At 57.4% G+C, this 27,096-nt stretch overlaps 1 protein-coding gene across 5 annotated transcripts in view; it reads right to left on the bottom strand.

The window, feature by feature from the left end:
- The window catches only part of ZBTB46 (zinc finger and BTB domain containing 46), a 57,165-nt gene that overhangs the window by 18,390 nt on the left and 11,679 nt on the right, over positions 1 to 27,096 (bottom strand). For 3 of the 5 annotated variants that reach the window (XM_081256048.1, XM_081256050.1, XM_081256051.1), the window contains exons 1-3: positions 20,234 to 20,352; positions 19,127 to 20,095; positions 4,222 to 4,506 (exon numbers count right to left, since the gene is read on the bottom strand). In XM_081256048.1, coding sequence (XP_081112174.1) covers positions 4,222 to 4,506; positions 19,127 to 20,095; positions 20,234 to 20,249 — 1,270 coding nt within the window. In that variant the 5' untranslated portion in view covers positions 20,250 to 20,352. Of the gene's footprint in view, positions 1 to 4,221; positions 4,507 to 19,126; positions 20,096 to 20,233; positions 20,353 to 27,096 lie in introns of those variants that run through there. The other 2 variants (XM_081256052.1, XM_081256049.1) reach the window with 2 other exon arrangements.

The following is a 27,096-nucleotide window of genomic DNA, read 5'->3' as shown; positions in this document are numbered from 1 at the left end:
TCAAATGCCCTTTCATAAGACATTGCTTAAGATTCCAGTATCAAGCCAGACTCAAGTAAAGTCCTTGATCATTTTAAACACCAGAAGGAAATACTCTTTCAGCCACAATCAGAACGAACCCAGCTGCCACTGTTCCCCGATAGGTGTCGGGGGCGTCCCCGGAGAAACGCTGGGCGGGGGAGGCCCGCGGCTGGTGGCCCCCTGGTCCAGGGCAGACCCTGCCCACCACCACCCCAGGTCTGAGCTCTCCTCCGTAGCAGCACATCCTTCCAACCAGACAGGGCAGCACCAACCATCGCCGTTAGGAGAAATCCTCGACTGCTGCCAGAGCCGTGGCGGCGACGTGCGCAGGACGGTCGGGGTTTCTGGGAGTTTGTGGACGGCACCGCCCCTCGGGCACTCAGCCCCCAATACCCAGAGCGGCTGCTTCATCTCCACTTCATTCCCGTGAAATCAAAGTTACTCATGTTCTCTCAGCATTTTTCAAGGTCCCTCCTGGATCAACACACACCCACAAACACAGCTCAGGGAAATAGCTACATTTGTGTGCCATGAACGTGCTGGTCACGGTTTCTATTCAGTGAACAGTGACTTTTAACCGGTGGGATGCCAGCCTCCTGCTGCAAACGTAATAAGAGCAAAAGAATCGACTTAAACCGAATCAAAACAAAAAGTACAAAAGTCCTCTTATGGAGAAATCAGTTAAACAGTGATGATCCAGCAACGAAACCATCTGTGGAACTTAATTGCCAAGCCAAACGCTATCAGACTTGGGAAAGCAAGGAAACGCGGTTTTTCTCGGAGGCTCCAGAACCTTCCAGAAAGGACCTTTGGTTACGGCTCTGTGGATTTGCTGCATTTAATTTGAACATCTGCGACCACCACCCCTTTCTTCTGCAACACTGCATGCCCGCAGGCCACACTGACGCATGGCAGGGCTTGCCACCTCGAGACCAGGACGACCCAGAAGGGCTGAGAGCCCCACTCAGCACACCCCACGCCACACAGCTGCCACCGTCAGACATCACGACGGGGACGTGCCCTCCCCCTATTCCTCCAACCACGAGTCACGGCTACTGGGACGTCGGTCCTATGGGCCCCCCAATATCACAAAACAAAAGGCTCAGCCCTGGAAAAACCTCATTAACAACCTGAGGAGCCTGGGGGCTAGAGTCAGGAAATAGCCCCCCCAACGCCCTCAAACTGGATCAGGGGCGAAGGACCCCCAACACAGCAGCGCAGGGCTCCCATCTCCCTTCCAGGCCTCCCCGGAGGAAGCGCGCCAGGCTCTGCACCCACCGAGCTCGGGGGCATCTCCATACTGGAGCCCGGGGGGCGGTGCCACTGCTTTGCCATCTGTAGTGCCCAGTGTGAAGTCAGTTTTCTCCTTCGAATGTGTTTTTAGGTCCCCTGTGCTCCCCGGACTGGGGGTCGCCTGAGCACAGGGCTCGCGTCACCACTGGGCGGCACCCAGGAGGGGTCTCCCCATCTGCACGCTCCCATCGGGCAACCCCTGACAACATCTGCAACTGAACGGAAACCATGGCCCGTCTGGAAGCAGAGCGGTGGCGGGGGGTGAATGCAGGGGCTCTGGGGGGCCTGACGCTTTGTCGCATCCGTGCACAGAAGCCAGCGCCTGTGAACTGAAAGGCACGGAGCAGATGCGCCCACGGGCGCTCCGCAGGGGCCGCCCAGCCCCGGCTCAACGCAGGAAGGCAGCTCGCGGCCCCTGTCCACCTGCCCGCCAGGGACGGAACGCCTGCCACAGGGCGGTGACGGCACAGTCTTGGAAACTAGAGTTCTTCTCTGGATACTTCCATTCCTCAGTTTAGTGTATGCCCAGAGCAGGCAGACTTTACTGAGGATGTCAGAAAAGAATGTTCTAAACTAACCCATTCCTCCAGCAAGCCCTTCAGCCTCTCTGCCCGAGGGAACATGGGAGCCCATGCCTGGCCCCCTGGACACGGCCCAAGTCACCAGCTCCCAGCCGCCAACTTCTCAACCCTCTCGTAAGGGCAGAGCTAACGAAAAAAGTGGGAAATTTAGAGTATTTACCGCAAAGAGGTTAAAACATAATAGAAATAACAAAATATCAAAACCCACTAGTCAACTTCAGGCCTGGTTAGTCACAGACGTACTAAAAATAGAGCGGATGGGGTTTTACTCCCCTGCGCCCAGCTCCCTGCGAACTGCGAAGGGGGGCATGTGCACGCACGGGGCCTGGGGACGTGCCTGGGGTGGTGCAGCTGCCCAACTGCGTGTCCACTGGGAACAGACCACCCGACGGGGTCACCACTCGCCCTCTGACTCCGCCCAGCTGCCCCACCTGCTGCCAGGCCGGGTCTGGGCCTCTGCAGGGACAGGGCCGGAGGACAGGGGGCGCCCTCGGAAGTGAAGAGCATCTCTCCCTGTGCCTCACTCGTCCCAGAGCCCCGCAGTCAGACCCCTGGCTCACGGCTCACGGCCTGACCAAATGCGGGTGCAACCGGTGCTTTCGGGCCACCCGGACCCCTGGCCCCATCCCTAGCACAGCTCTGCACAGAGCACCAAAGGCCCGGGGAACAGGCCCACCCCGGAGGAGAAGGCTGCCAGACACGGGGACAGGAGGAGAAACACCGAGAAACCGCCCGCCTTGTGACAACGCGGTTCAGCCACGGAGGAGCTGCTGCGGCCTCCCGGGGCCTCTGACACGCGGGGTTCACTCCCGCCAACTGGGAGCGTCCAGAAAGAGCCAGAACAAGTGTCCAGCCCTGCAGTTACACACCCAGCCTGCTCCTTCCACGACGTCCGTGAAGCTGCCCAGCCGTCCCCTCAGCAGGACGCTCACCTGCGGACTCGCCGATTCTAAACCCCAGATACCGCAGATACCCCAGGACCGCCTCCTCAAGCTACCAGATCATCACAAACCCAGCAGTTTCTGCTGACAAGTTCAGGGTTGGAGCTGAGCGGGAATGGACTAATATTGTGGAGCGTTTATCAAACACACTTGGCTTACGTGTCCCACGTTTCACATTCACAACAACTGTGTCAGTGACTATTGCTATTCCCATTTCTCAGATGCAAAAAATGAGGCCTAAACGTATTTTTTAAAGTGTGTCCAACAGCCTCGGGGGATTCACCCCTGGGTCTGACTTCACAGCCAAGTCCTACAACCGCCCTGGCGTCCCACCTGCCTCGGACTCGGCACAAGAAATAAAGACAATGTGGATGCTATTCTCCACGGTCAGAATTTATTAGCCACAAGCAATTTTCATCATGAATGCTTAGTATATTTTAGTGCTCGTGAAGACAAAGTCGTGAAAATATTGTTTTTAAAATTAGAGTAAAAATTAGAGACACACTCCCCAGACCCCCAACATTGGCTGCAGTTCTTCCTTTGCTTCCTTCAGTGGTGCTCAGGGACCCACACACAGCCCCGCCAGCCGTACATGCTCGGACCGCAGGGCCCTGGGATGGGGCCCTTCCCACGCCCTCTGCACTCAGAGCCACCTGTTTTGGGGTGTGTCACTCTGCCCCGAAGAGGGAAACGGGGCCACACCCGACTCTCCCTCACAGACACCAACCCAACAGAGCGTTTCTCTCGGGACGACAGAGACGTGGTCACACTGCCCCAGGCACCCAGGACCCGGGCACCCAGGATGGATGATGTTCAGAGCACCTGAGCCGAGGGGGAGTGGCACCTCCCAGGCCAGCGCCCGGGGGACCCTCGGCCAACACCGCTGTACCATATCCGCTCCTTAGGTTACTCTGTTATTTGCTTGTGAGCAACTGGAATTCCGCTGGAGACACTCAAGGTGTAAACACAACACCCAAATCCTTTAAAAATCTCACGTGCCAGCAGCACTGCCTGGTAGAAAGCGAGGATCTGCAGCCTGGCCACGCTCCCCAGGCAGGATGAGTCGGCACAGGCAGGGGGCGAGGCCAGCAGAGGGAGCCCGAGCCCGTCATGTCCCGAGGCCTCCCCAGCGCAGGGGTCCCTGTCCCAGGCCTGCACGGCCCAGCACTTGTCAGCTCGATCAGGGTTTAGGGTTAGATGCCTCGATTTCAAGTATGAACGTTCGGACAAGCACTCGGCCGCTCCCCTCCCGGTGCCCCGACAGCGCTGCCTCCTCTCCGAAGGCCCCTCGACCGCCACGACCCACACGCACGCACGCACCCTCAGCGCGTCACGGGCTGAGGTGCACCACTCCTGCCCACACTGCGCGCCCGCGCGGCACTTACGGGACAGGGAGTGGGTGCCCTTGGGCAGGTACTCCAGCAGCAGGGAGCTGTCATCCGCCAGCACGTCGGCCTTGAGGGCCAGCAGGCTGTTCTTACTCATAAGCGCCGCCCGCAGGTTGGCCACCGCGGTGGCCTGGTGCAGCGCGTCGTCCTTCTCCGGGGTGAGGGGGGCTCCCAGGTAGCTGCCTTCTCCTCCCAGGAGCCCCTCGTCCACATGTGCGTAAAGCTCCGGCCTCTCCCCGCGGCTGTCCGAGCTGCTGGCTTCAGCGACGGTCAAGTCCGCGTCTGGGGAGGGAAACACGCGTTAGAGACCTCGCCTGTGGCTCAGGACCCTCCGAACAGCTAGCAGACAAGTTTAGGAGAAGCTGGAGCCACGAGCGTCCTGAACCCCAGCGGTCTGGCCTCAAGCCCGATCCCGGCCTGCCACGAAGTCCCAGGACAGTGGTGACATCACAGCCAAGACCTCGTGTGGGGCTCAACCCAGAACCCGGGGGCGGGGTGGGCGCCCACCCAGGACAGGGGGTCTGCTCCGGGGCTGAACGTCTGGGTATTTTCACCTCTCAGAGAAGGGGCAACACTCAAAATGGATCAAAAAGCCCAAACTGGGGCTTCCCTGGTGGCCCAGTGGTTGAGAGTCTGCCTGCTGATGCAGGGGACACGGGTTCGTGCCCCGGTCCAGGAGGATCCCACATGCCGCGGAGCGGCTGGGCCCGTGAGCCATGGCCGCTGAGCCTGTGCGTCCGGAGCCTGTGCTCCGCAACGGGAGAGGCCACAACAGTGAGAGGCCCACGTACCGCAAAAAAAAAAAAAAAAAAGCCCAAACTACACAACTCTTAGAAAACCTCCACGGCCTCAGACTGGGCCACGGGTTCTCGGCTGCGACACCAAAAGCACAAGCACTAAAACAGATTAAACTGGACTTCGTCAAACATTAAACCCCTGAAGGCCTCAAAGGACACCATCAACACAGTGAGAGGATGGGTGGGAGAGAATATCTGCAAACCGTACGCCTGACACGACAGCCTGTCTAGACGCCACAGAGGACTTCACAGCTGCTCCATGAAAAGACAAATACCCTAGCTTCAAGGTGGGCAAAGGACATGAACAGACATTTGCCCAAAGAGGACACACGAATGGCCAGTGAGCAGTGCTCGGTGCCGTTCGTCGTCAGGGAAGCGCCACTCAGCAGCAGGTGGTCGTCCCCACGCCCTCTGGGACGGCTGCAACCCACAAGTGCCGACGGGACGTGGGACCTTGGAGCCCCCAGGCTGCTGGTAAAAATGTAAAATGCCGCGGCCGTGGTGCAAGAGCCTCAGGTCCTCAGAAGGGTGGACACCAAGTTGCCACGTGGCCCAGCATTTCCACCAGTGGGAGGACGTCCAAGAGGGGTAAGACCCACGTCCACGCTCAGAGCAACGGCACCTATGACAGTCAGAAGTGGAGCAGCCCCAACGCCCACCTACCAATGAAGGATAAACACAGAGGAATATGATTCAGCCATAAAAAGGAATGACGCACTGGCGCAGGCTACGATGCGGACGGACCTCGAGCACGTTATGGCCGGTGAAAGGCACAAATACTGTCGAGTGCACTCACGTGAAATACCTAGAAAAGGCAAATCCACGGGGACAGGAGGAGACTGGGAGCTGCCAAGGGCCAGGGGAGATGGAGGGGGCGAGTCTTGGGGTGACTGTTAAGGGTGCAGGTTTCCTTCTGGGGTGATGAAAATGTTCTAAAGTCGACTGTGGTGACGGCTGCACAGCCCTGTGAATAGACTAGAACCCAGCGAATCACACACTTGAAATGGGTGAGTTGTCAGCAGTGTGAATTACATCTCAATAAAGCTGCTACTAACAAGAGGATTTGTGACAACCTCTAGCTCAGGGCCACGTAGGCAGGACCAGGAGCCTCCTGTACCATCTGGGCCACGGAGGTGCCCCCAGAACGGGCCGGCGCCAGATGGACCCCAGGGAGAGCTGCTGCCTGGCCAGGGCCCCCCTGGGAACAAGTGGTGACTCGAGAAATCAAAACAGAAATGGGAAAGCAAGACCAGTCCCGAGAGGAGGCGAAGGCAGGCGGGGGAAAAGGGATGGGCCACCCTTCTCCTCCCAGCCCCAGGCTGTCTTGGGAGGGGGGCAGCGGGGGCACTGGTGACGGGGGGATGCTGGGCAGGCTCAGATGTGGGACGGGCCCGTGAGCCGGTCCCAGGAACGACAGGTCCCTCCTCAGAACCCAGGGAAGCAGGGCCCAAGGCTGCGGAAATCAGAGAGACCCCGAACCAGCCTGAGCATCACACCCGGACGCAGCCTCGTGCACCTGGGAAGTGGGGTCAGCAGGTGCCAGGCAGCACCACAGGTGTCCCCATGTGGTGGTTCTATGGCTCCTCCCACAAACACATGCTTGGAGGTGAGCGGAGGGCGGTGGGTGGACCGCCCGCTCACAAAGCGCAGGACCCGGTCCACGGAGCCAGGTGTGCAAGGCAAGGACGGCGGGGTCCGGGGGGCGCACGAGCTCCCCGCAGAGACCTGCACGCCAGGGTGGTGCCGAGTGCCGAGGCAAAGACACAGGAGGTTCCAGAAAGCTGAACTGAACGTGAAGAGGGAGAGAGCCCGGTGCTCCTCCCCACGAGATGCAGGAGGACAGAGGGTCCCCTGTGTCCTGAAGGGGCTCGGCCAGCCTCTGTCCCGTGACGGCCGCCAGAGAGCAGAGCGACTTCCATGACGAGGCCACTCCTTAGCCGCCTTGATGGTGCACGAGAAAACTCGGACCCAGCCTGCTTCATGGTGCACCTTCGTGTTGGAGGAAATTACTCAAAGCTGCAGAACCAGAGGGCACGGAGTCAAGAACCACCATCAGACAATCCACCAGACTCACCCAAAATGCCTCAGACAGCTTTCACAGAACAGTTCAATCATTGCAAGCGATTGGACTTCTGACTGTGGTCCTCGGACAGGAGTCAGGATCAGAACCGAAGAGCCAGGGCCCCAGGCACCTTGGGGACACATGGCCACTGACCGATGTTTGCAGACACTCCCGAACTGGAAGGGCACATTTGTCCACGCAAGGTGCGTAGGAACTGGGTTTTGGGGTGTGGGGAGGGCCCACCTCCGCAGAGCCCCTCAGGTGTCAAGCGCCCTGGGGGCACTGGGGCCCCGGGGAACAGGCTGAGAGATCACAGGGGCCCTGACCAGGGGCATCACGTCCCACAGGGCAGCACACCCTGGGTGCCACCACGTGGATGGGTCTAACTTCTCCCCAAGGATACAAGGCACCAAGGACACTGCTGAGGTGCAGCATCAGGCTACTGCTGACCGAAGCTCCGGAAGGATGCTTTCTTTTTTTCAAACTATAAGCCTTTTCATATTTTTCTGCCAATTCCTAAATGTTATATCAGCACTGACTTTGCATTTCTAGCCACTAAGTGTAGGGATTAAATCAAATTGAAATGAAGGCTTTGCCTCTGTCTGCACAGGCTCCTGTAAGACTTAAGCGGTTCTCAGTTCCGGGGCTGCAAAGGCCAGGATCTGGGTCCAGCAGGGCCCTGTTCCTGGTGGAGGCTGCTTCCTGGCTTGCAGACGGCCACCTCCCCGCTGTCCTCACCTCGGTGGGTGAGCAGACGGAGGGCGCAGGCTCTGAGGCGACGCAGCTGCCGAGGGCCTCCGTTTATCCTGATGACTTCCTCACCGGCCCCATCTCCAAATACAGCCACACCAGGGTTAGGGATTCAACATATGAATTTAGGGGACACAAACATTCAGCCCATAACAGACTGAAAACTAAAAAACACCAGATTTCAAAACCAAAATTTTAATGAAATTATATTAACAGTTTAAGTTCAAAAGCGTGTAAAAGAAATCAAGATTAGCTGAAAGATTCCAACCACACGTGAAAAGCTAAAAGTTGGGTTTCGAAGAAGGGTGTCTGGGGTCTGTTGACTGAGCACTGCCGTGAAACGAGGGGCGGGAGGGACCGGCGAGCCCGAGCCACAGACACACTTCACGGGCCGACGCTCTAAAGATGCTCGTGGGGGAGCGGTGAGGGGCCACGAGATGCAGGGTGACAGTGAAGGAAATGAAAGCCGTCAACTGAAACATTCCCACATGAACATTTATGACTCAGGAAAGGTACCACCGTCCAGGGAACCAAGACCAGACACGCCTGTGCAGCTGTCAGGCTACCTGCGGTCAGTCAGTGACCTAACCTAGAGCCCTCGCGGGTCCAGTGAAGAGCCAGCTGCAGAGCCCCGAGCAGCTCGTGATAGGACACGCGGACATGCTCTCAGCACCTGAGTGCACCCTCCATCTCCCAAGCCTTGCGGTCTGTCTGCTGAGCACCCAGGTCGAAATTCAAGCCCCCAGTTCTGGAAACAGCACTTGGGACGTCTCCCAGTATAGGGATGATACCAGTCAAACGGAGCTTGGAAGGAACTGGTCATTCTGAAGATGAGAGTCCTGAAGGAGACCAGAAGGGCTAAGGGGACTTGACTCTCCGACGTCATCTTGATGGGCCGGGCACACGCACAGCACAGCCTAGGGCGCCCCATGCTGGCCCGGGTGGGCTCCTGCGCTCATGCTGGCATCCACTTTGGAGGTGCAGGGAGACCCAGTTGCCCCAGAATTTCTTGTTCAAATGAGAAAGCGGAGGAAAGTGCCCAGAAGGGAGAGGTTACTGTAAGGCCAACCCTGGGCCCTCCCAGGTCCTGAGCCTCCTGCCAGGTAGACAGGCTGGGAGCCTGGTGAGGGGCAAGGGGCAGGGGTGGTGCCTGAGGGCACCGGCCAGGCGCCAGGAGAGAGAGCAGGTCCTTCCCGGGCCCTTGCAGACCACAGCTTGACTTCAAAAGGACGGATTAAGGGCTTCCCTGGTGGCGCAGTCGTTGAGAGTCCGCCTGCCGATGCAGGGGATGCGGGTTCGTGCCCCGGTCCGGGAAGATCCCACATACTGCGGAGCGGCTGGGCCCGTGAGCCATGGACACTGAGCCTGTGCGTTGGGAGCCTGTGCTCCACAACGGGAGAGGCCACAACAGTGAGAGGCCCGCGTACCGCAAAAAAAAAAAAAAAAAGGACGGATTAAGATGCTGAGGTCAAAACCGAAATTCTACAGACAGAACAGGGGGTTGAAAGCAACAGTTAACATTGCAACAAATCCTTTCATAGATGAAGAGTTTGATGTTACTGAAGCCGCAAAATAGACTCTTACTAGATTATTGTTATCAAAAAACTAAAACCATTCCAAATACTTCGGCGGGGGGTGGGGGTGGGGGGACCAATATAGCTGTCCTACCCGTTAGCAGCAGCAACGGCTTTTCTTTAGCAACTTGACATTCACGGGTTAAGCTCAGACTTCATTTTGTGCTGCTCTCAGGTGGATCTCAGCTGGAGCCGGGAGAGCTGGGAAGCCAGGCTCGGACCTGAGCTTCAGGAACGGCCTCCAGCCTGAGCCATCAGCCACCATGTGTGACAGGACTGTCCCCGAGTCCCCTCCAGGCAGGGACATCTCCTGAGCGAGGACCCCAGGGGCTCCTTCCTTCAGCTGCTAGAGCTCATCCACCGAGCGACAACCCTGAAAACGTCTCATCTAACATTTTACCTCTGAACAGTGACGAACGTAGACTCAGTGACTTAGAAAAAACCTTAAATAGTGAGGTTAAAAAACTGACAGGGGGGCTTCCCTGGTGGCGCAGTGGTTGAGAGCCCACCTGCCGATGCAGGGGACACGGGTTCGTGCCCCGGTCCGGGAGGATCCCACATGCCGTGGAGCGGCTGGGCCCGTGAGCCATGGCCGCTGAGCCTGCGCGTCCGGAGCCTGTGCTCCGCAACGGGAGAGGCCACAACAGTGAGAGGCCCTTGTACCGCAAAAACAAAAAACAAAAAAAACAAAAAAAACAAAACAAAAAAAAACTGACAGGGACTTCCCTGGTGGTGCAGTGGTTAAGAATCTGCCTCCCAATGCCTGGGACACGGGTTCGAGCCCTGGTCCGGGAAGATCCCACATGCAGCGGAGCAACTAAGCCTGTGCACCACAGCTACTGAGCCTGTGCTCTAGAGCCCGCGAGCCACAACTACTGAGTCCACGTGCCACAACTGCTGAAGCCGCACACCTAGAGCCTGTGCTCTGCAACAAGAGACGCCACCGCAATGAGAAACCTGTGCACCACAACGAAGAGTAGCCCCCGCTCGCCCCAACTAGAGAAAAGCCCGCGCACAGCAACAAAGACCCAACGCAGCCAAAAATAATAAAATTTAAAAAAATAAAAGTGCAGACCCTTTGAGCCAGCAATTCAACTATTAAAAAAACAAACAAACAACTGACAAACCAGGGGCCAGATGAGGTGCGACGGGCTGGGCTGTTAGCTGTGGGGCGGTGGACCCCTTCCAGGTCACCTGGTGATGCCACAGGGGGCTTCCTCGGACAGAAGAGACCACGGCGGCACTGCTAGCAGCTGGACGGGGAGACCGGCCACCAAGACAAGGGACAGAGTGTGTGTAGCCATTTCCCACACGCGTGTGATGGCAGGAAATGTCCCCCCACCGACCGCCCAGGGCAGGGGAAAAGGTGCTCAGGGCTTCTTCCCCAGGCTGACCTCTTTTTAATAAACAAGGCAACCAGGATGAAAATATCAACATCTAACTGTAAAGGGCCAAGTGCTAAATGTAAAGATTGATTCTAGAGCAGAAAGGGGTTTGGCGGGGTGGGCCCTTCTTCCTGTAAGTGATACATTGTAACATTTAAAAAATTTCACTCACTTACAACCTTTGGCTAAAAAGCAGAAAACAGATTATAATTAAAATAAGCAGAATTTCTAAACAATTAAACTAGAAGATGCTGTGTGAGCTGCAAAGTGGGGAATAAACAGATGACGGAGCAGAGGTGGGAGCAAGTCCAGGGCCGGGGGTGATGGCACAGGGGCCGCCCTCACCACGAGGGCCTGGTCAAAAGCAGACACTCGGTCTCTAAGATTTCCCCAAATCTCCACTCTTCACGATTCTCAAAGATGCTCCCAAGCTGCCTTTGAGAGGCTTCCTGCAGATGTCCCAGCCCAGCCTGTGGCCTCTCATCCAGGGAACAGGCACCCCGCGAACACAGATGTGTAAACAGCAACACAGCGGAACCTTCTGGATGAGTGGAAACTGCGGGGCCCGAGGCTGTCTCCCCGGGGGACTCCACCCTCCCGAGTTACAGCTCAGACCAGACCTTAGTCCTAACTTCCGCTAGATCTCACAAACAAGGCAAAAAAAAGTTCAAAAAACTATAATTATGCACTTTGTCCAAAATCTACCTTCTTATTACTTCATGTGTCTAAGGTGTATTATTTCTTAAGTGCTTCTTTATCCAAGTTAAAATCAAGTTACCTCATTTTCTTTAACTACCAAAATGTTTTCACTTCATAGAAGAAATTCTCTTTAATTAAAAATATATATACAGTTAGTAAGGTAGTTCCATGGGCAGGTGGTTATCAGAACAGCTGGACACCACATGCAGAAGGTGACCGTGAAGGCGGACCCCTTGCCTGCCACATGCAAAGACCAGCATGCATCCCAGGCCTGTAGTCACACCCAATCCTCCAGGGGAACCACGGGAGAAATCTTTGTGACCTTAGGCAAAGGTCCCTTGGATTAGACCCAAATAGCATGAACCACAAAAGAAAAAAAGTTCACATACTGGCCTTCATCAAAATTTAAAATGTGTGCACTCTTCAAAAGACACTGTTACAGGAAAAAATGAGCCAAAGGCTGAGAGAGAATGTTTTCAGAGCACACACCTGACGAAGGACTTGCCACCAGGACACTCGGAGGATGCTCTACTCAGCAGAAGACGCTTCCCCAGGAAGAGGGATCAATGGCTACTAGGAAACAATGCTCGTCGTCAGAGTGGGACCCCGGGCAGCACAGGGTGCTGGACGGCCCAGCCCTCAAACCCGCCACCATGCACAGCCCTGAGCACAGACCGCTCAAAGGAAGACAGGGGAGGCTGCTGAACCCCTGAGAAGACAGTCAGAAAACCATAAGGAACCTAGGGTCAGGACAGGAATAAAGATGCAGTTGTAGAGACTGGACTTGAGGACACGGGAGGGGGAAGGGTAAGCTGGGATGAAGTGAGAGAGCGGCATGGACGTATATACACTACCAGACGTAAAGTAGATAGCTAGTGGGAAGCAGCCGCATAGCACAGGGAGATCAACTCGGTGCTTTGTGACCACCTAGAGGGGTGGGATAGGGAGGGTGGGAGGGAGACGCAAGAGGGAGGGGATATGGGGATATATGTACACATATAGCTGATTCACTTTGTTATAAAGCAGAAACTAAAAACATTGTAAAGCAATTATACTCCAATAAAGATGTTAAAAAAAAAAAGAAAGAAAACCATAAGGAGATGTCCCCACACCCTCCAGAACCAATCCACGGGATGCTGACACGAGCGTACATCACACACACCTGGTTTCTTGCACACACAGTACCCGACGGCCCAGCAGCCCAGTCCTGGGAGGAATGCAGACAAATCACACAAATACTCGTCCTGGGACGTTCGGAGCAGCTTGATCCTAATTGCCAGAAATCACCCAAATAACCCAAACGTCCATCAGCAGGTGTGTTACAGCAGAGAACGGAATAACGTTGGCAGTGAACGGACGATTTGTGGACGCACGTGGCGGCCTGAGCAAACCCCGAGAGCGTGTTGGACGTCACAGCCAGGGACAGATCAGAAGTTCCCGAGGCTGTGGAGGGGAGCAGCCCGGGGTCCCCTGCTGGTGACTGTGCAGGGCCAGGTTGGTTTCCTGGCTGTGTTGCTGATACATCAGCACTGGGGGGGCTGCCTAACAGGTGCACGGGCTCTCTCTGCGTTATTTCTCACAAGTGACTGTAAATCTGCATCATCTCACAATGGACACAAGTGGGCCGCACAGCACACCCTGTGTGACACCCTCCCTTGCAACCCCCAGGCTGGCAGGAGGCGGGGTGGGGTGGCCGGGGTCCAGAGGCTGAGGGCATGTCTTGAGGGCACGTCTGCCATCCAAAGGCACATGTGTGGTGTGGGGAACGCGGGCTCTGGTGAGAGGCTGGCTGGAGTGCTGGGATGAGGTGCTGGTGTCGGCTCTCTGGAGTTCAGAGAACGAGGTGGGTTTGGATGATCAGATGCATAAACATGTATACACAGCAAGACGCAGCAGGTGGAGAATCTCAACGCAGGCAGGCTCACTTTCGTGTTTTCAACCTTTCTGTAAGTGTGAATATTTCCCCCAATAAAATGGCAGGGAGAGAGACAATAAATTATTCAAACCGTACACTTGAAGTCGGTGCAGTTTATTTTTTTTATAAATTTATTTATTTTATTTTAGGCTGCACTGGGTCTTTGTTGCTGTGCACAGGCTTTTCTCTAGTTGAGGCGAGCGGGGGCTACTCCTCGTCGCGGCGTGCGGGCTTCTCATTGCGGTGGCTTCTCTTGTTGCGGAGCACGGGCTCTAGGCGCTCAGGCCTCAGTAGTTGTGGCATGCGAGCTCTAGAGCGTAGGCTCAGTAGTTGTGACGCACGGGCTTAGCTGCTCCGTGGCATGTGGAATCTTCCCGGACCAGGGCTCGAACCCGTGTCCCCTGCATTGGCAGGCGGATTCTTAACCACTGTGCCACCAGGGAAGCCCTGTGCGGTTTATTGAATGTATATCATACTTAAAACAATAGGAAAGGGAATGGCAGTTTTCACCAAAACACCTCGCTATTATCTGTGTTCCCATGATGGTCCCCAGGTGTCTGGGTCCTAATCTCCGTGAACATGTCACCTCACGTGGCAAAAGGGACTTTGCAAGTGTGACGGGAGATCACCCTGCCGGCCCAGGGGTCCCTGTCCACACAAGGGTCCATCTCAGAGGAAGAGGGAGGCATGAGGGCCAGAGCCAGCGAAGGGGATGCGGCACCAGAGCTGAGGGCCGAGTGACACAGGGCCACGGGCCAAGGAATGTGGCGCCTCTGGAAGCTGGAAAAGGCCGGGATTCTCCCCTGAGCCCCCAGAAGGATCCAGCCCTACGAACCGGCGACATCTGGGCGAGAGATAATACAGCTGGGCCGCTTCAAGCCACTAAGTCTGCGGTGATTTGTCACAGCAGCAGGAAACAGACACACCCCTAGAAACACCTCTAGGTCTACACCAAAAACACACATGCCACCAGCACCAGAAGGCATGCACTGAGGGTCCCAGCAGCCAGGTCCATCAAGGTCAGGACAGAGCCCACGGCTGGGGAAGGGGCGGGCACCCCCGTGGGCTCCATCAACAGCAGACTGATCGGGAGAAACCAGCACACAGAGGCCGAGTCAGGACACACTGCCTGGGGAGGTGGTCCCCAGGACGGGTGTCGGGGTGTCTCGGGGGTGGGTCATGGCCCCCTTGCCGGCTGAACATCTGGGATTTGACTTAGAAGAGTCAAATGTGTAGGCTCTGCTTCCATCTTTTAAAAGTCTGATAAAAGCAGTAGCATAAAAGTTTTCAAATGAACAGTTAAAAATTACACTCACAACTCCTTTTAAAATCTCCATTTAAATGTAAGCTCCCAAGCTGTGCTTTTAAGTGTATGTATATAAATACATGTATAGGGCCTCCCTGGTGGCGCAGTGGTTGACAGTCCGCCTGCCGATGCGGGGGACGTGGGTTCGTGCCCCGGTCCGGGAGGATCCCACGTGCCGCAGAGCAGCTGGGCCCGTGAGCCATGGCCGCTGGGCCTGCGTGTCCGGAGCCTGTGCTCCGCAACGGGTGGGGGGGCCACAGCGGTGAGAGGCCCGCGTACCGCAAAAAAAAAAATACACGTATATACAGCAAATACAAAATATACGAGCATCTCCCTGGGCACTTCAACACAACCAGAGCCTCCTTGTCCCTGGGAGGTGGGTGCCTGTGGGGCTTCGGTCCCCACCCCGGTCGGCACCCTGGGGGCGTCACTGTCACAGTGTCCAAACATCAGAAGAAAACACACACTTGGTTGAAGAGGACAAAACCCCTCAAATTCAAATCAAAACAGGACCCAGCGAGGTGGCGGCACGTCTGGGAACCTGCCTGGAAGCAGCAAAGGCAGGTGACCTCCGTGCCAGGCCAGCAGGGGGCGCCCGCGAGACCAGGAAGAGCTGAAATTCACCCTGGAGCAAATGAGCCGTGGAAAAGCTGCCAGCCGGTTCTGCCAGCACCAGGGCCCCAGCCAACCCCCACCCCTCTGTCGCGAGTGGAGCCTTGGGGGTCCCGAGAGCGACCGCGGGCCGCGCCCACCTGTCGCCTCCCAGGGGCCCCGCCTTGTCCTGACCCACCCAGACCCAGACCCTCCAGCTCCTCCACAGGATGGGGTCGGGGGGTGGCCCTGGGTGACCAGCCTCGGCTCCCACATCTAGATGATGCGAGGCCTCAGGGGCTCTGTCTTCAGGAACTGAATTTTCTAGAAAGTCCAGGAACTCCCATTTCATCAGAAAAGAAGCTCTGCTGGCCACTCATCAAAGCCACAGTGATGAGGATCTCCAGTCCGGGTGGTAACTCGGAAGTGCGGCCTCAGGCCAGGACTGGGCGGCCAGGGGGGCACAGGCCAAGGGTCCCAGTCAGCGCCGAGCCCCGCCCTCGCCCAGGCCCCGTCCCCAGCGAGCCCGCTCTCCTGGGCCAGCACGAAGGCCCCTCCCCCACCTCCCTTCTCAGCAGCAGGTACGTTCCCAACGTACCTCCCCATGAAGACCACTGCTGAGGTGTCAGGGCAGCAGCTGCCCCCTGACCACGGCCCCAAGGTCGACCAGAGGAGTTCCAGGCAATTCCGCTCATTTCTGAAAGGAAAACATCTGGGGGTACAGCCAAGGGAGGGGCTACCGGCCTGGCTTCAGCCCCAGCATCGAGCTGCGAGGGAAGAGACCCTCCGACCTGGGCCGGGGAGGGCTGGGCCCTGGCCCCAGCAGGACGGCAGCTGTGAGCTTAGAGCATCCACCAGAGTCTCCGGGGGCCACCTGCACGCCCTGAACCCGCTCTGTGGTCCCCACGTCCTCTTCAAAATCCCAGGACGCCAGGGCCCACCCTTACCGAGGTTCAGGGATAAACAGTTCCTCCTTCACGAGACCCACACGCTTTATTCTAGCTCAGAACTTTATTTCTGCAGATCCTTTTCGGGACACGTGTGGGATGTCGGGATGGGGCACCTGGGCTCTCCTGGCGCCAGCTTCTGAACAAGTACAACCCACCGCATCGGAGGCTCACGGTCTTGGGAGCACAGACAAGGGGCCGAGGCCGGAGCCGGCAGCTGCCACGGGCCCGGCCTGTGTCCACTGCACCTGCACGTTTAAACGCCGTTTCCCACAGCTGTAACCCGGAGGTACATTTCAATGGATGTTTTCTTGGAAGCTACTGGGTTAGAGAGCACTTGGCTGCCTGCTTGGAAGAATCACTTTTAAACGCGAACAGGCCCCAGAGTCCCTGATGCCGAGGTGGGGACACACAGGGGACAGGGCGGCGGTCCTGCTGCAGGGCTGGGCATCAGAGCATCTTCGTCAAGTGCCCTGAATGATCGGCAGGAACCGCCTGACACATTCCTTTGGAAAAGGGCCTTTTCTCCTATAAACAGGATGAGAAGAAAACAATACTCTCCTCTAAGATGTAATAAATCTTTAATGAAAGCAAACTCTCCTCCACTGGGGATCACAATTTATGCTTCCAAATCCCAGCCCAGGGCCAGGGCAGAGGAATAAATGGCCACCGTGACGGGCAGAGCCGTCCCACGCAAGCCCACACCTCGGGTCCTTGTCTTAGCAACTCAGGGGAAATCTCGCAGTTGCCTTGGTAACCCAAGGGATTTCAGACATTAGCAAGAGTACACCAGCAGAAATCACTTGTTGGATTCTAAAAACACCTTCTGCTCGACAACTGCATTTAAAACATCAAACCCACAGGCTTAAGGAGCGTCCTTGTCCTTAACGTGCTGATGGGCTCTCCGATCTAGAGCCTCCAGCCCCTCGGCCCACCGGACAACTCGTGATGCGGCAGGTGTAGGACAGGACGGCAAGGCTCTGCGGCCCTGACCCACCCAGAAGGTTCCTTAAGTCAGTCCCTGTGGACGCTGCTCTCCAGGCTTTCGTCAGAGCTAAAGGGACGTTTAGGCGTCACGGAGAGAGCAGACACAGACAACCACTGTGCCGACCGCTGGCAGGGAGACAGGTGGGCTTTCTATCATCTCAGAAACTTAACCTTCTTCTGACAGTTCAGTTACACTCAACGGTTCTGCGGGGGGCTTCCCATCAGGGACACTGGCAACGTCATGACCAGGGGTGGGCGGCTCCTGGCATCCAGCGGGCGGAGGCCAGGGCACTGCCGATGTCCTACAGCGCGAAGGACGCCACCTCACACAGAATCATCCTGCCGAGGGGGCGACACTGGTGGAACCGGCTTGGACTGAACCTGCAGGAGGCTGGCCCAGCGCTCGGGGCTGGGGATGCACAGGGGCAGTGAGAATGAGAACCAGTAAGAAAGGCTACAGCGTCTCCTGGGGGTGATGAGGAAGTTCTGGAGATGGATAGTGGCAATGTATTTAATGCCAATACACTTAAAAATGGTTAAAGAGGGGCTTCCCTGGTGGCGCAGTGGTGGAGAGTCCGCCTGCCGATGCAGGGGGCGCGGGTTCGTGCCCCGGTCCGGGAGGATCCCGCGTGCCGCGGAGCGGCTGGGCCCGTGAGCCGCGGCCGCTGGGCCTGCGCGTCCGGAGCCTGTGCTCCGCAACGGGAGAGGCCGCGGCGGTGAGAGGCCCGCGTACCGCAAAAAAAAAAAAAAAAAAAAAAAAAAAAATGGTTAAAGGGGTGAAGTGCATGATACGTAGGTTTTACCACAGTAATCACGCTGTTGTATCAAGAGCCCCAGGGTTGCCCTCCCAAACCCAGCACAGGCCTAGCATTGGTGACACCTTTCAGGGCTTGTGCCCACGGTCCACTGCCTTCTGTCCACCTCTGAGCCCCCACTGATTTCTACCCTCCTTCCTGGAGGGGCCTCCCCAACGTGGTCACTTGCCGAGAAGCCTCCATCCTGCTCTGGACCAACCCCTGTCCCACCAACACCCCTCCTCACTCCAGACGCAGCCCTCGAGGTCCCATCTGCCACTCGGGGAAGCTCGGTGCAGCCGTGACTATCACATGCTCAGTGCCAGCAAGAGCACCTGGCATCTAGTAAACATTTCATTTGTTTACTAGCCTGGGAGACAGATAAAACCATCCTCCAGAGGGTGAGGGCCAGCGTCAACAAAGCTAAGCTAAGAGCCCTCACGGCTGACGGACTCGGGGTCCAGAAGGGGCTCCCCACCTGTGCGGTAACGCCCAGCGGCTGCTCTGTGGGTGAACCACAGAACCCGCACTTGTTGGCAACGAGGAAACACCCCTCACTGGGAGGGGGGCTTGTGGCCACAGCCCTCACGTGCCCAGGACGAAACACACACACGTGGTGTTTCTTCCACGTTGACAACAATGGCCACGGCCGGCGCCCACACACGTGGCCTGTCCTTCCCTTCCACCCGAGTCACGTCACTTCGTGCACTTCTTCATCGTTTTAACACTGTCATGTCTAAATCTTTAAAAATTAAGTTACGCCACCCAGTGCCTACGAGAGGCTCCACCACACCCCACGCTGGGGATCCTTCCGGGTGTCACCCCGCCTCTCCAGCTCCAGAAAATCCCCAGCCCAGCAGCCTCCGTGTGCCGGCGGCCCTGGCATGCCCGCCGGGACGCGTCGGCCACCTTCCCCGCGCTCACACCGATCTACTACGAAAGGGGGTGACCCGCGGAAAGCCACCAGCGAGAGCCTGGAAAGGTGCCCCTGCGTGGACAAAACGAGCAGCCCCAGGGCCACTGACCAACAGTGCCTTTGGGCTGCCCGTGACCCCAGGGCGCCTGAGCCCAGCCTGTACCAAACCAAAGGCTTACTTGAGTCTCGGCTGCTGAAGGGCCACCCGGACGTCGGGAGGAAAGATGGCAGCGGGGAGCCGGCCCGGCTGTCGTCCTCCACGTGCTGTGTGATGTGCCGGACCGTGTCTTTGTTTTTCCGATTCTTCCTCCGGCCCGTGGGCTGCCAGCCATCCCCTGCCACCTGCTCCGAGAAGGAGTTTTGAGCGGCCCCATCCCCGGCGGACGGCGGCTCGCTGCCCCCGTAGTGGGCCGGCGAGAGCTGCTCCTCCTTGACATGCAGGGGCCCGTAGGCCGCGTCGCCAGGCCACAGCGGCTGGGAGGACAGGTCGGCGGGGCCGTCGGCCTTGGGCTCCTGGTCCTCCTTCCCGCAGCTGCTCCCGCCCTCGTGGCAGCTGGCGATGGCCGAGTCCCCGGAAGAGTTGGCGGGGCTCGTGCGGCGGGCCAGCCACGGGGAGATGCTCCTCCCGGCCATCACGGCGGAGATGAGGGCGTCTGCGCCGCTGCTGGGGGGGGCACCCACCTCGAACTCCGAGAGCTCGTCTGAGGCGTCCGGCTTGATGCTGATGTCCAGCGCGGCCTTGATGAAGTCATGGCAGGCCTGCACAATGTCCGTCATCTGCAGGAAGCTGGCCGCTGACATCACCTCGATGACGTTCCTGCTGGTGAGGGCCAGGTGGGCGGAGTACATGAAGTCGATGATGGCCTTGAAGCCCTGGGCCGTGACGATGTCCAGGTGCGTGACCGTGGCCTGGTCGGACGCCTTCTGCACCTGGCAGTAGAGCGTCTTAAAGTAGCGGCTGCTGCCGAGCAGGACGTTCTTGTGCGCCTTGAAGACCTTGCCCTCGACCACCACGCACACGTCGCACAGGACGCCGTGCTGCCTCTGCTCGTTGAGCTCGTGGAGCAGATGCCGGTAGTGGGACGCGATTTCCATATCTTCCCGCCGGTTGTTCATCTGGGATCCCAGGGTGGTCTCTTCTATGGACTCTGTGGGGCAAGAACGGAAGGGTTACCCGCACGGTCGACACACACCCCGGGGGAGTTAGGAGGGTGCACGGAGGGCGGCCACCGGGCACAGGGCACTTGACGGTGGGCACCTGAACCAGCGTCCGGTTTGAGGCTCACCTGTCGTCGGGCACATGGCGCTCTGAACAGAATCCTACACACTGCAGCCAACCCTCCGAGCAAACAAATATTCCAGAAAGGAGGAAAACACCCATCCACAGTCGAAGCGACTTTCTCACCCAAACAGAAACTCAGAACATCGAGGCCAAGTAACCCAGGGGCACCTTCATCCCTCACCCTTGAAGCAGCATCCTTTAAAAACAAAGCGACAACAACATCCTACACAAACAAAACCCCTAGAACAGGAAGGACTGAAGCTGCACATCCATAAACTCCCAAACTCCAGCCCAAGCCAGCTCCAGAGGCGGAAGGCCCTGTGACCAGCTCAGCCCCCAGGAAGGGGTCTTTGGGGGAGGGACCCAAGGTGATGAGAACCCCCTTCGCGGTCCCAAGCGCCCGAATCATTTCTCGAGTTGGGCCCCACACGCTGCTGTCCCCAGACTCGTCCCCCAGCTCTTTGCTGCTCCCAAAGTTTCCCGGGGCCACCGGACTGGGCAGACAAAACAACAGAACTTCAGTGCCGCCCAGACTGGAGGCCAGAGCCCGACCGAGGCCGAGGTGTGGGCAGGACTCCCTCGAAGGCCCCGCCGGGGGATGCGTCCTGGCCTCCGTCAACTTCTGCGGTGACCGGCAGTCCTCAGTGTCCTTGGCTCGTGGAAGCGTCGCCCACCTCTGCCTCTGCCGTCTCCCTGCGTGTGTGTCTGTCCCAGTGTCCCCTCCTACAAGGACACGGTCACATCGGATTAGGCCCATCCTACTACCTCAGTACAAATCACATCCAAACTAGGTCAGGTTCTGAGGCGCTGGGGGCTAGGACTTCACTGTACGAAATCTGGGGCCAGGCTCACCGCATAAGACGCCCTGCATAAGACAGGTCTTCCCTGATAAACACACGGTTTAACAGCTGGTCAAAGGTGCGGACATCTGTCCAGCTTTCCCCGGGGCGGAGGGCGGGGCCGCCTCATTTGTGCAACACCTTCCTTTAGACTTTACATTTCGCATCACCATCTGAGGTCACCTGGAAACGCCCACAGTCCCCAAGCTGGGAGAACGAGGCTGGGGAGGGTCCAAGCCTTTCACTCCCTTGTCTCCCTCGACAGCCCACTCAGCACCGTCCCTGCCAGGCGGGAACAGAGACCCCCCGCTCCAACCAGTCCCCCGACTCGAAGACCAGAAGTGAACACGCTGCTTCGCTCGTGTGGCCCTGAGGAGAGCAGGCGAGCTCACAGCTGGCTGCAGGGGCCCCAGGCCCACAGCTGACACCCGGTGCTCGGCCCTGGGTGCGTGGACCACCCCCGAGGGTGGTCAGCAGCCGGTCTGCCCCTCCCCCAGGGCGTGAGAGGTGGGGAGGGGGACAGACAGGCCGTCCAGGTGTGGCTTCACACCGCACACCGGGCGTTACAGACTCAGGTTAGCCAGACGCTGAGGGAGGAACCGAAACACACGTCAAACCAGGAAATCGACCATTAAACTCAAAGCATCGGCTTCGTGCCCGGAGTCCACGCGGAGCTCCGGCCAAATATGGGGGGAGGTACCGAGAGCCCTAAGGACCCTGTGTTCAAGTTAGGGAGAGGCATGTTTCATCGCCTGACTTCCTATATGAATAATAAGCCTCCTTACTCGCCAGTGAAACAGAGAGCCTAAGAATTAGGAAGAACACTGAAAAGGGGCAAAATGCCAGTGCCATTTTAGAGAAGCAACAACTACCTCAGGGGGCTTGCAGTTCTCAAATAATTTCAACTCATATGGAAAGTTCTAAAATAAATTAATATTTAATCAGAGCAGCTTAAAATCAGTTATGTACTTCGTAGAGATTTTGTTGTAAGAAAACACAATTTTCATTAGGGAAAAAAATCACCTGTACACTAAAAAGAAAAGGCATCTAAAGGAATGATCATCAAAAATAGATTTGTCTGCGGGACTTCCCTGGCAGTTCAGTGGTTAGGACTCCGCGCTTCCACTGCAGGGCGCGCAGGTTCGATTCCTGGTTGAGGAACTAAGATCCCACGTGCCGTGCAGTGCAGCCAAAAAACAAACAAACAAACAAACAACAAAAAAAACAAAAACAAAAAACGATTAGTCTGCTATGGAAATATTAAGGATACATGTAATTTATCCAATTTATCCAGGAAACTTTAGGGGAATAACTGAATTTGCATTACAAAGTTGGTTATGTCTCCATATCAGTAAGAGGTCATGAGGGTCCCACCCACCTGACCACAGCAGAAGAGCGGCTGCCCAGTTGCATTTCAGCAGCTGTGACCCTAAAAATGGAAGCATCCTGGGTAGTCATGTCATATGATGGCCTGATAAGAAAGATGCAGGCTTCAGACTAAAGCACACTCACCACAGTTTTTCTTTGAGGGCAAGGGCAGCAGAGCATCTGCTACTGTCCAGTGAAGATGCACCTGGCCATGGGTCACACAGCTGTTCAGGGAACACACACCTATGGGCCCACACCTGTTCACAGGACATACACCTGTGGACTGATAACCTGACTGTCATCTCTGAATTACCTGTGCTGCTGCACAGATCACAGGGCATTTTCATGCATCCAAAGGTCCACGCGGGCAGCCCTGTGAGGAAGGGACCCTCAGAGAGAAGCCTGCGGTCCTAAGGGACTCAGATGCCACACTGACAGGAGCAGCTAAGGCTGGGTGAGACCAAGGGGCATTTGTTGCCACACCGGCACCTGAGACTTCACCGAAGTGACGCACGTGCCACCTGGAAGCCACACCATCTCTCCAGTGTTTTTATTTCTCCTGTGGGGTCTCTACTGTCTATTTTATTTATAGCTTGCTAATCTCAAGACACTTCAGTTTCGGACAGTCACTTATGAAACGTGACCACTTTGGTGCCAGAACAACTTGAATCCATGTTCCAGACCAAACTCCAAAAGCTGCGTCGCCCTGCACAGTGCAGGGCTCAGGGCTGGCCGCCCTCACACGGGTAACCTGGGGCACAGGGACCATGCCAGAGACCCCACAGCGAGTGGCGCAGGGGGCAGCCGCGGGTCTGCCCCGCCCAGTGGGCAGCCTGCCAGCTGCGGGACACATTTCCAATCCCACAGCCTCCGGGAAGGGCGGAGGTGGTCTCCAAGCTGCCAGGCAGGGAAACTGAGGCTTGGAGATTCCCAGAGTCCGGCTGTCGGGGAGCCACCAAGCACATGCTGGGCACCACCATCCCGGGCCCCCAAGTCTCACTGTTGCGAGACAGCTCCCACGACCCGAGAGACACAAGTCTCGGCTGCTCAACACGGTGGCCCAGGGGCGAGGGGGGCTTTGAGGTCTCCCCCAAACAAGCCGCACTCAGATGTGAGCACAGATCTGCTCTGCCAGCCTCCTCTCTGAGAGGCAGGTACCCGATGTGGGTGTCAGGGGGGCTCCCCTGTCTGTCACTTCCAGGGTTCAGAGCCCCCAGCACCCAATCCCAGAGCACCTCCCAAACCTTTTCCCTACAGCATCTGAAGGTAGAGGGGTCTCAACCAAAAGCCATCTTCACAAATTATCAGCAGGAGCTATGTGTCTTATTCATCCAGTGCATCCATGAGACCACTGATGCTTCGTGGGCAAAAGCCAAATAAATTGCCAAGCCTCAAAATGCACAAGAACCATGAAACGTGGAGACCGCTGTGAGTACATTTCATTTGCTGCACTGTGTATTCAGAGTAGTAATTCCAGGAGCTGGATGGGGTATTTTTTTCCTCTGGTCCTTAAGGAGCTCCACCTGGAAGGCAGCTGGTTTTAATAAGAATGTAAAAGAGTGGATGCAATTTGGACGTGTGTCCTGCTGTACCCAAACAAGCCCCAGGTCTGTACAGGGACCTGGGCCCCTGGTGGGCCAGCCCCTCCCCCAGGCCAGTCACCAAGTCTCAGTCCAGAAAAACCCAACCTAGCAGGTAAGTGCCTCCAACACCGACAGAACCTCCTTGCCAGCCCAACTTCACCTCCCTTCTCACTTCTGCATTTTCATTGCACTCAATTTACACTTCCTTGAAATTTTCCTTCAAATGTTACCTAACAGGCAAATATTGTTTTAAAGCGGAAGCAAGATGCCTTTAGTGCTAGAACCAAGCCGCCCCGATGCTGGTCTGCAGAAGCCAAGCTGCTTCCCGCAGGCCCAACCAGCCGAGCCCATCTAAACGGCCCTTCCACAAAGACACGGGTGAATCTCTCGATAACTACGCGGCGTGAAAGCAGCTGGACAAAGGAGACGGTGCAGGAGTCCCTGCCATGAAACCGGAACCTGCAAAGCGACCTACAGGGAAGGGGACAGAAGGCAGGTCAGGGGCTGCCTGGCCTGGGGACAGCGAGGAGGGGAGCCCCCGGGCGTGTGCAAACCCGTCCAACTACACTCTGACGAGTCGTTTGCTGTAAGCAAATCATTACAAGGTCGATTAGAATCTATTTTTATGGAAACATTCTTGTTCAACTACAAACATGTGCGTATCTATTGCCTTTTGCTGTGGGTCGCACCGTATCCCCCAAACTCACTCATCGGAGCCTTAATCCCCAGACCGCAGCATGTGACCTTATTTGGAAATAGGGCCCTTGCAGATGTAACTGGTTAAGACAAGGTCGTTAGGGTGGGCCCCGATCCAATGTGACATGTGTCTTTATAGGAAGGGGACACTGGGACACAGACACCTCACAGGGAGACGGCTGTGTGATAACAGTGACGAGGCCACAGCCAAGGAACCAGCAGGAGCTGGAGAGATGCCTGGGACAGAGGGGGCGCGGCCCTTGCCCTCCAACTTCTGACCTCTGGGACTGCGACCGGATAAATCTCTGTCGTTTAAGACATTCAGCCCCGGGTTCTGTCAGGAGCCCCAGGACATATCATATCTACCACGGAACACCACTGATGCCAACGGCGTGATTCAGCGTGGATGAAAAGCACTCTGATGCTTCTCGACAAGAAAAGCCCGCTCTGCCTAACCCCGGGTGTCCCAGGGCAGAACCCAGGCAGCTCAGCACCCTCTCTCCACGGACACTACTTCCCTCACCCCGAGGGTTACGACGTTCTGAAAAACCCAAGGTCAAGACACCAACGATGGGAAATCATGTTATAACCCACAGTTTATATACATCGTATTGTCAGTGTTCACGATTGCCTTTTAAGATTTAAAACCGAGCTCCTGCCTGGGAAGAAATACTCCACATGCGTTAACAGAAGTCGTCCTTAACTGCCTGATGGGGGCGGCTTCGCCCAAAATTTCTCCGGTGACCACAGTCTGACGCCCTTGGGTGCTGGAGACCGGCGCGATCCCAGAAGGCGAAGCTGTGCCGCCAGGACGGGCCCTGCCCCACCCTCCCCCTTGCTGCGGCCTCTGTCGGTTCCGTCGCCTCCATCCAGGCTGGAGTGGCCCCCACGCCGCCTTTCCCACCTGCGTAAATGTCACCTCGCTCTCAGGGTGCGCACCCTGACCGCGTAGGGCTGGACGCGTCCTGTGACCCCGGAAACCCCCCCTTCCAAGACCGTTGGGGTGGCTTCCTCCACCCCCTGCCTGCCCAGCCCTCACTCTCAGCGGAGAAGGACCCACAGAGTCCCAGGGTCTCACCCAGGTCCCGGCGTTTCCCCAAGCTGTTTCCGCGTTGGCCCCTGCGGTGCCCAGGAGCCTGGAGCTGCACTGGGTGATGGCACCCAGGAGCCTGGAGCTGCGCTGGGTGCTGGCGCCCAGGCTGAGGACAAGGCTCCCCCAGCCACGATTCCAGAGCAGCACACAGGTGCCGCGAGGGCGCCCGCGCTTGGGCAGGGGCCAGGGTCGGGGAGACTTCCCAGAAGGGGGCACAGGCCAGTCAGGACAAGGGAGTAGGCGCTGGGGGTGGGAGGGTGGGGGGAGGGCCCCAGGAGGGAGCAGCACGCTGCGGGTGGCGCTGGCCTCTACACAAGGCCCCGTGAGCTGCCATTCCCGGGTTCAGGGCCTCGGCGGTGGGGAGCCCTCCCATGCTGACCCTGGCCTGGAGCTAAGCAAGCCTCAAGGGGGCTGGACAGAGTCCACCTTCGCACTCCAGGTCTGCGCCGGCGTGGAGACAACACAGCAACCCCAGCGACCCAGCCGAGCCCTGAGCCTGGAGGTGCCAGGCCACCGAGCCACCGCCCTGGCCGTTCCAGCCCAGCCCCAGAGGACCGCGGCCCTGACCGACGGAAGGACCACGGAAGTCGGCCCCAGCACTTCGGGACACAGGAGCCCCTGTGTTTCAGGATGGTCAGAGTGCAGCGAGCAGTGGCCAAAACACAGGCAGCCCAGAGATGGCACAACACCTTGGGCGTCTGGTGGGAGAGAGCACGCGACAGTGAGATGGGGCAGGGCCAGGGGAAGACCCCGCAACCAGCCAGGGCGGTGCCAGTGTAGGCCTCAGGGTGGCACCAGCCACCAAGACCAAGAGCCCAGAGCCCAACTCACTGAGGGGAGACCTGGACTCTCACGGGGGAGCAGCCCCCCAGGGGGTCCCAGACATCCTGATTCGGGCTCTGGCACAGGGAAAGTGCCCAGGGCCCCGGGAACAAGTGGAGGGGCAGGGAGAGAACAGAAGAGACCAGGCAGGGACAGGGGAGACCTGCCTTAAAGGCCTCAGTCAGAGCCAAGGCCCCGGCCGGGCGCGGCGGCCCGAGAGCTCTGTCACTTCTGCTGGTGGGAGGCTGGTCGGGGGAGTGACCGGGGAGAGAAAGAGGAAGAGGTCACCACTTGACCTGTGCTCCCAGGCACCTCCTGCTACACTCGACTCCCATTTTGGGCGTTTCGTCTCTAAACCGTGCTTCATCATGACAGGCAGCTAAACGATCAGCTCCCTTACGTGCTCGTTTTACAGGTGAAGCGACAAAGGCAAACCCTGCTGTGGAATACAAAAGGGATGCAAGCG

The sequence above is a fragment of the Mesoplodon bidens genome (genome assembly GCF_964165515.1).
Source record: "Mesoplodon bidens genome assembly, chromosome: 15".
Classification (NCBI taxonomy): Eukaryota; Metazoa; Chordata; class Mammalia; order Artiodactyla; family Ziphiidae; genus Mesoplodon; species Mesoplodon bidens.
Note: the sequence above shows the minus strand (reverse complement) of the source record. Positions and strands in the feature narration are given on the sequence as shown.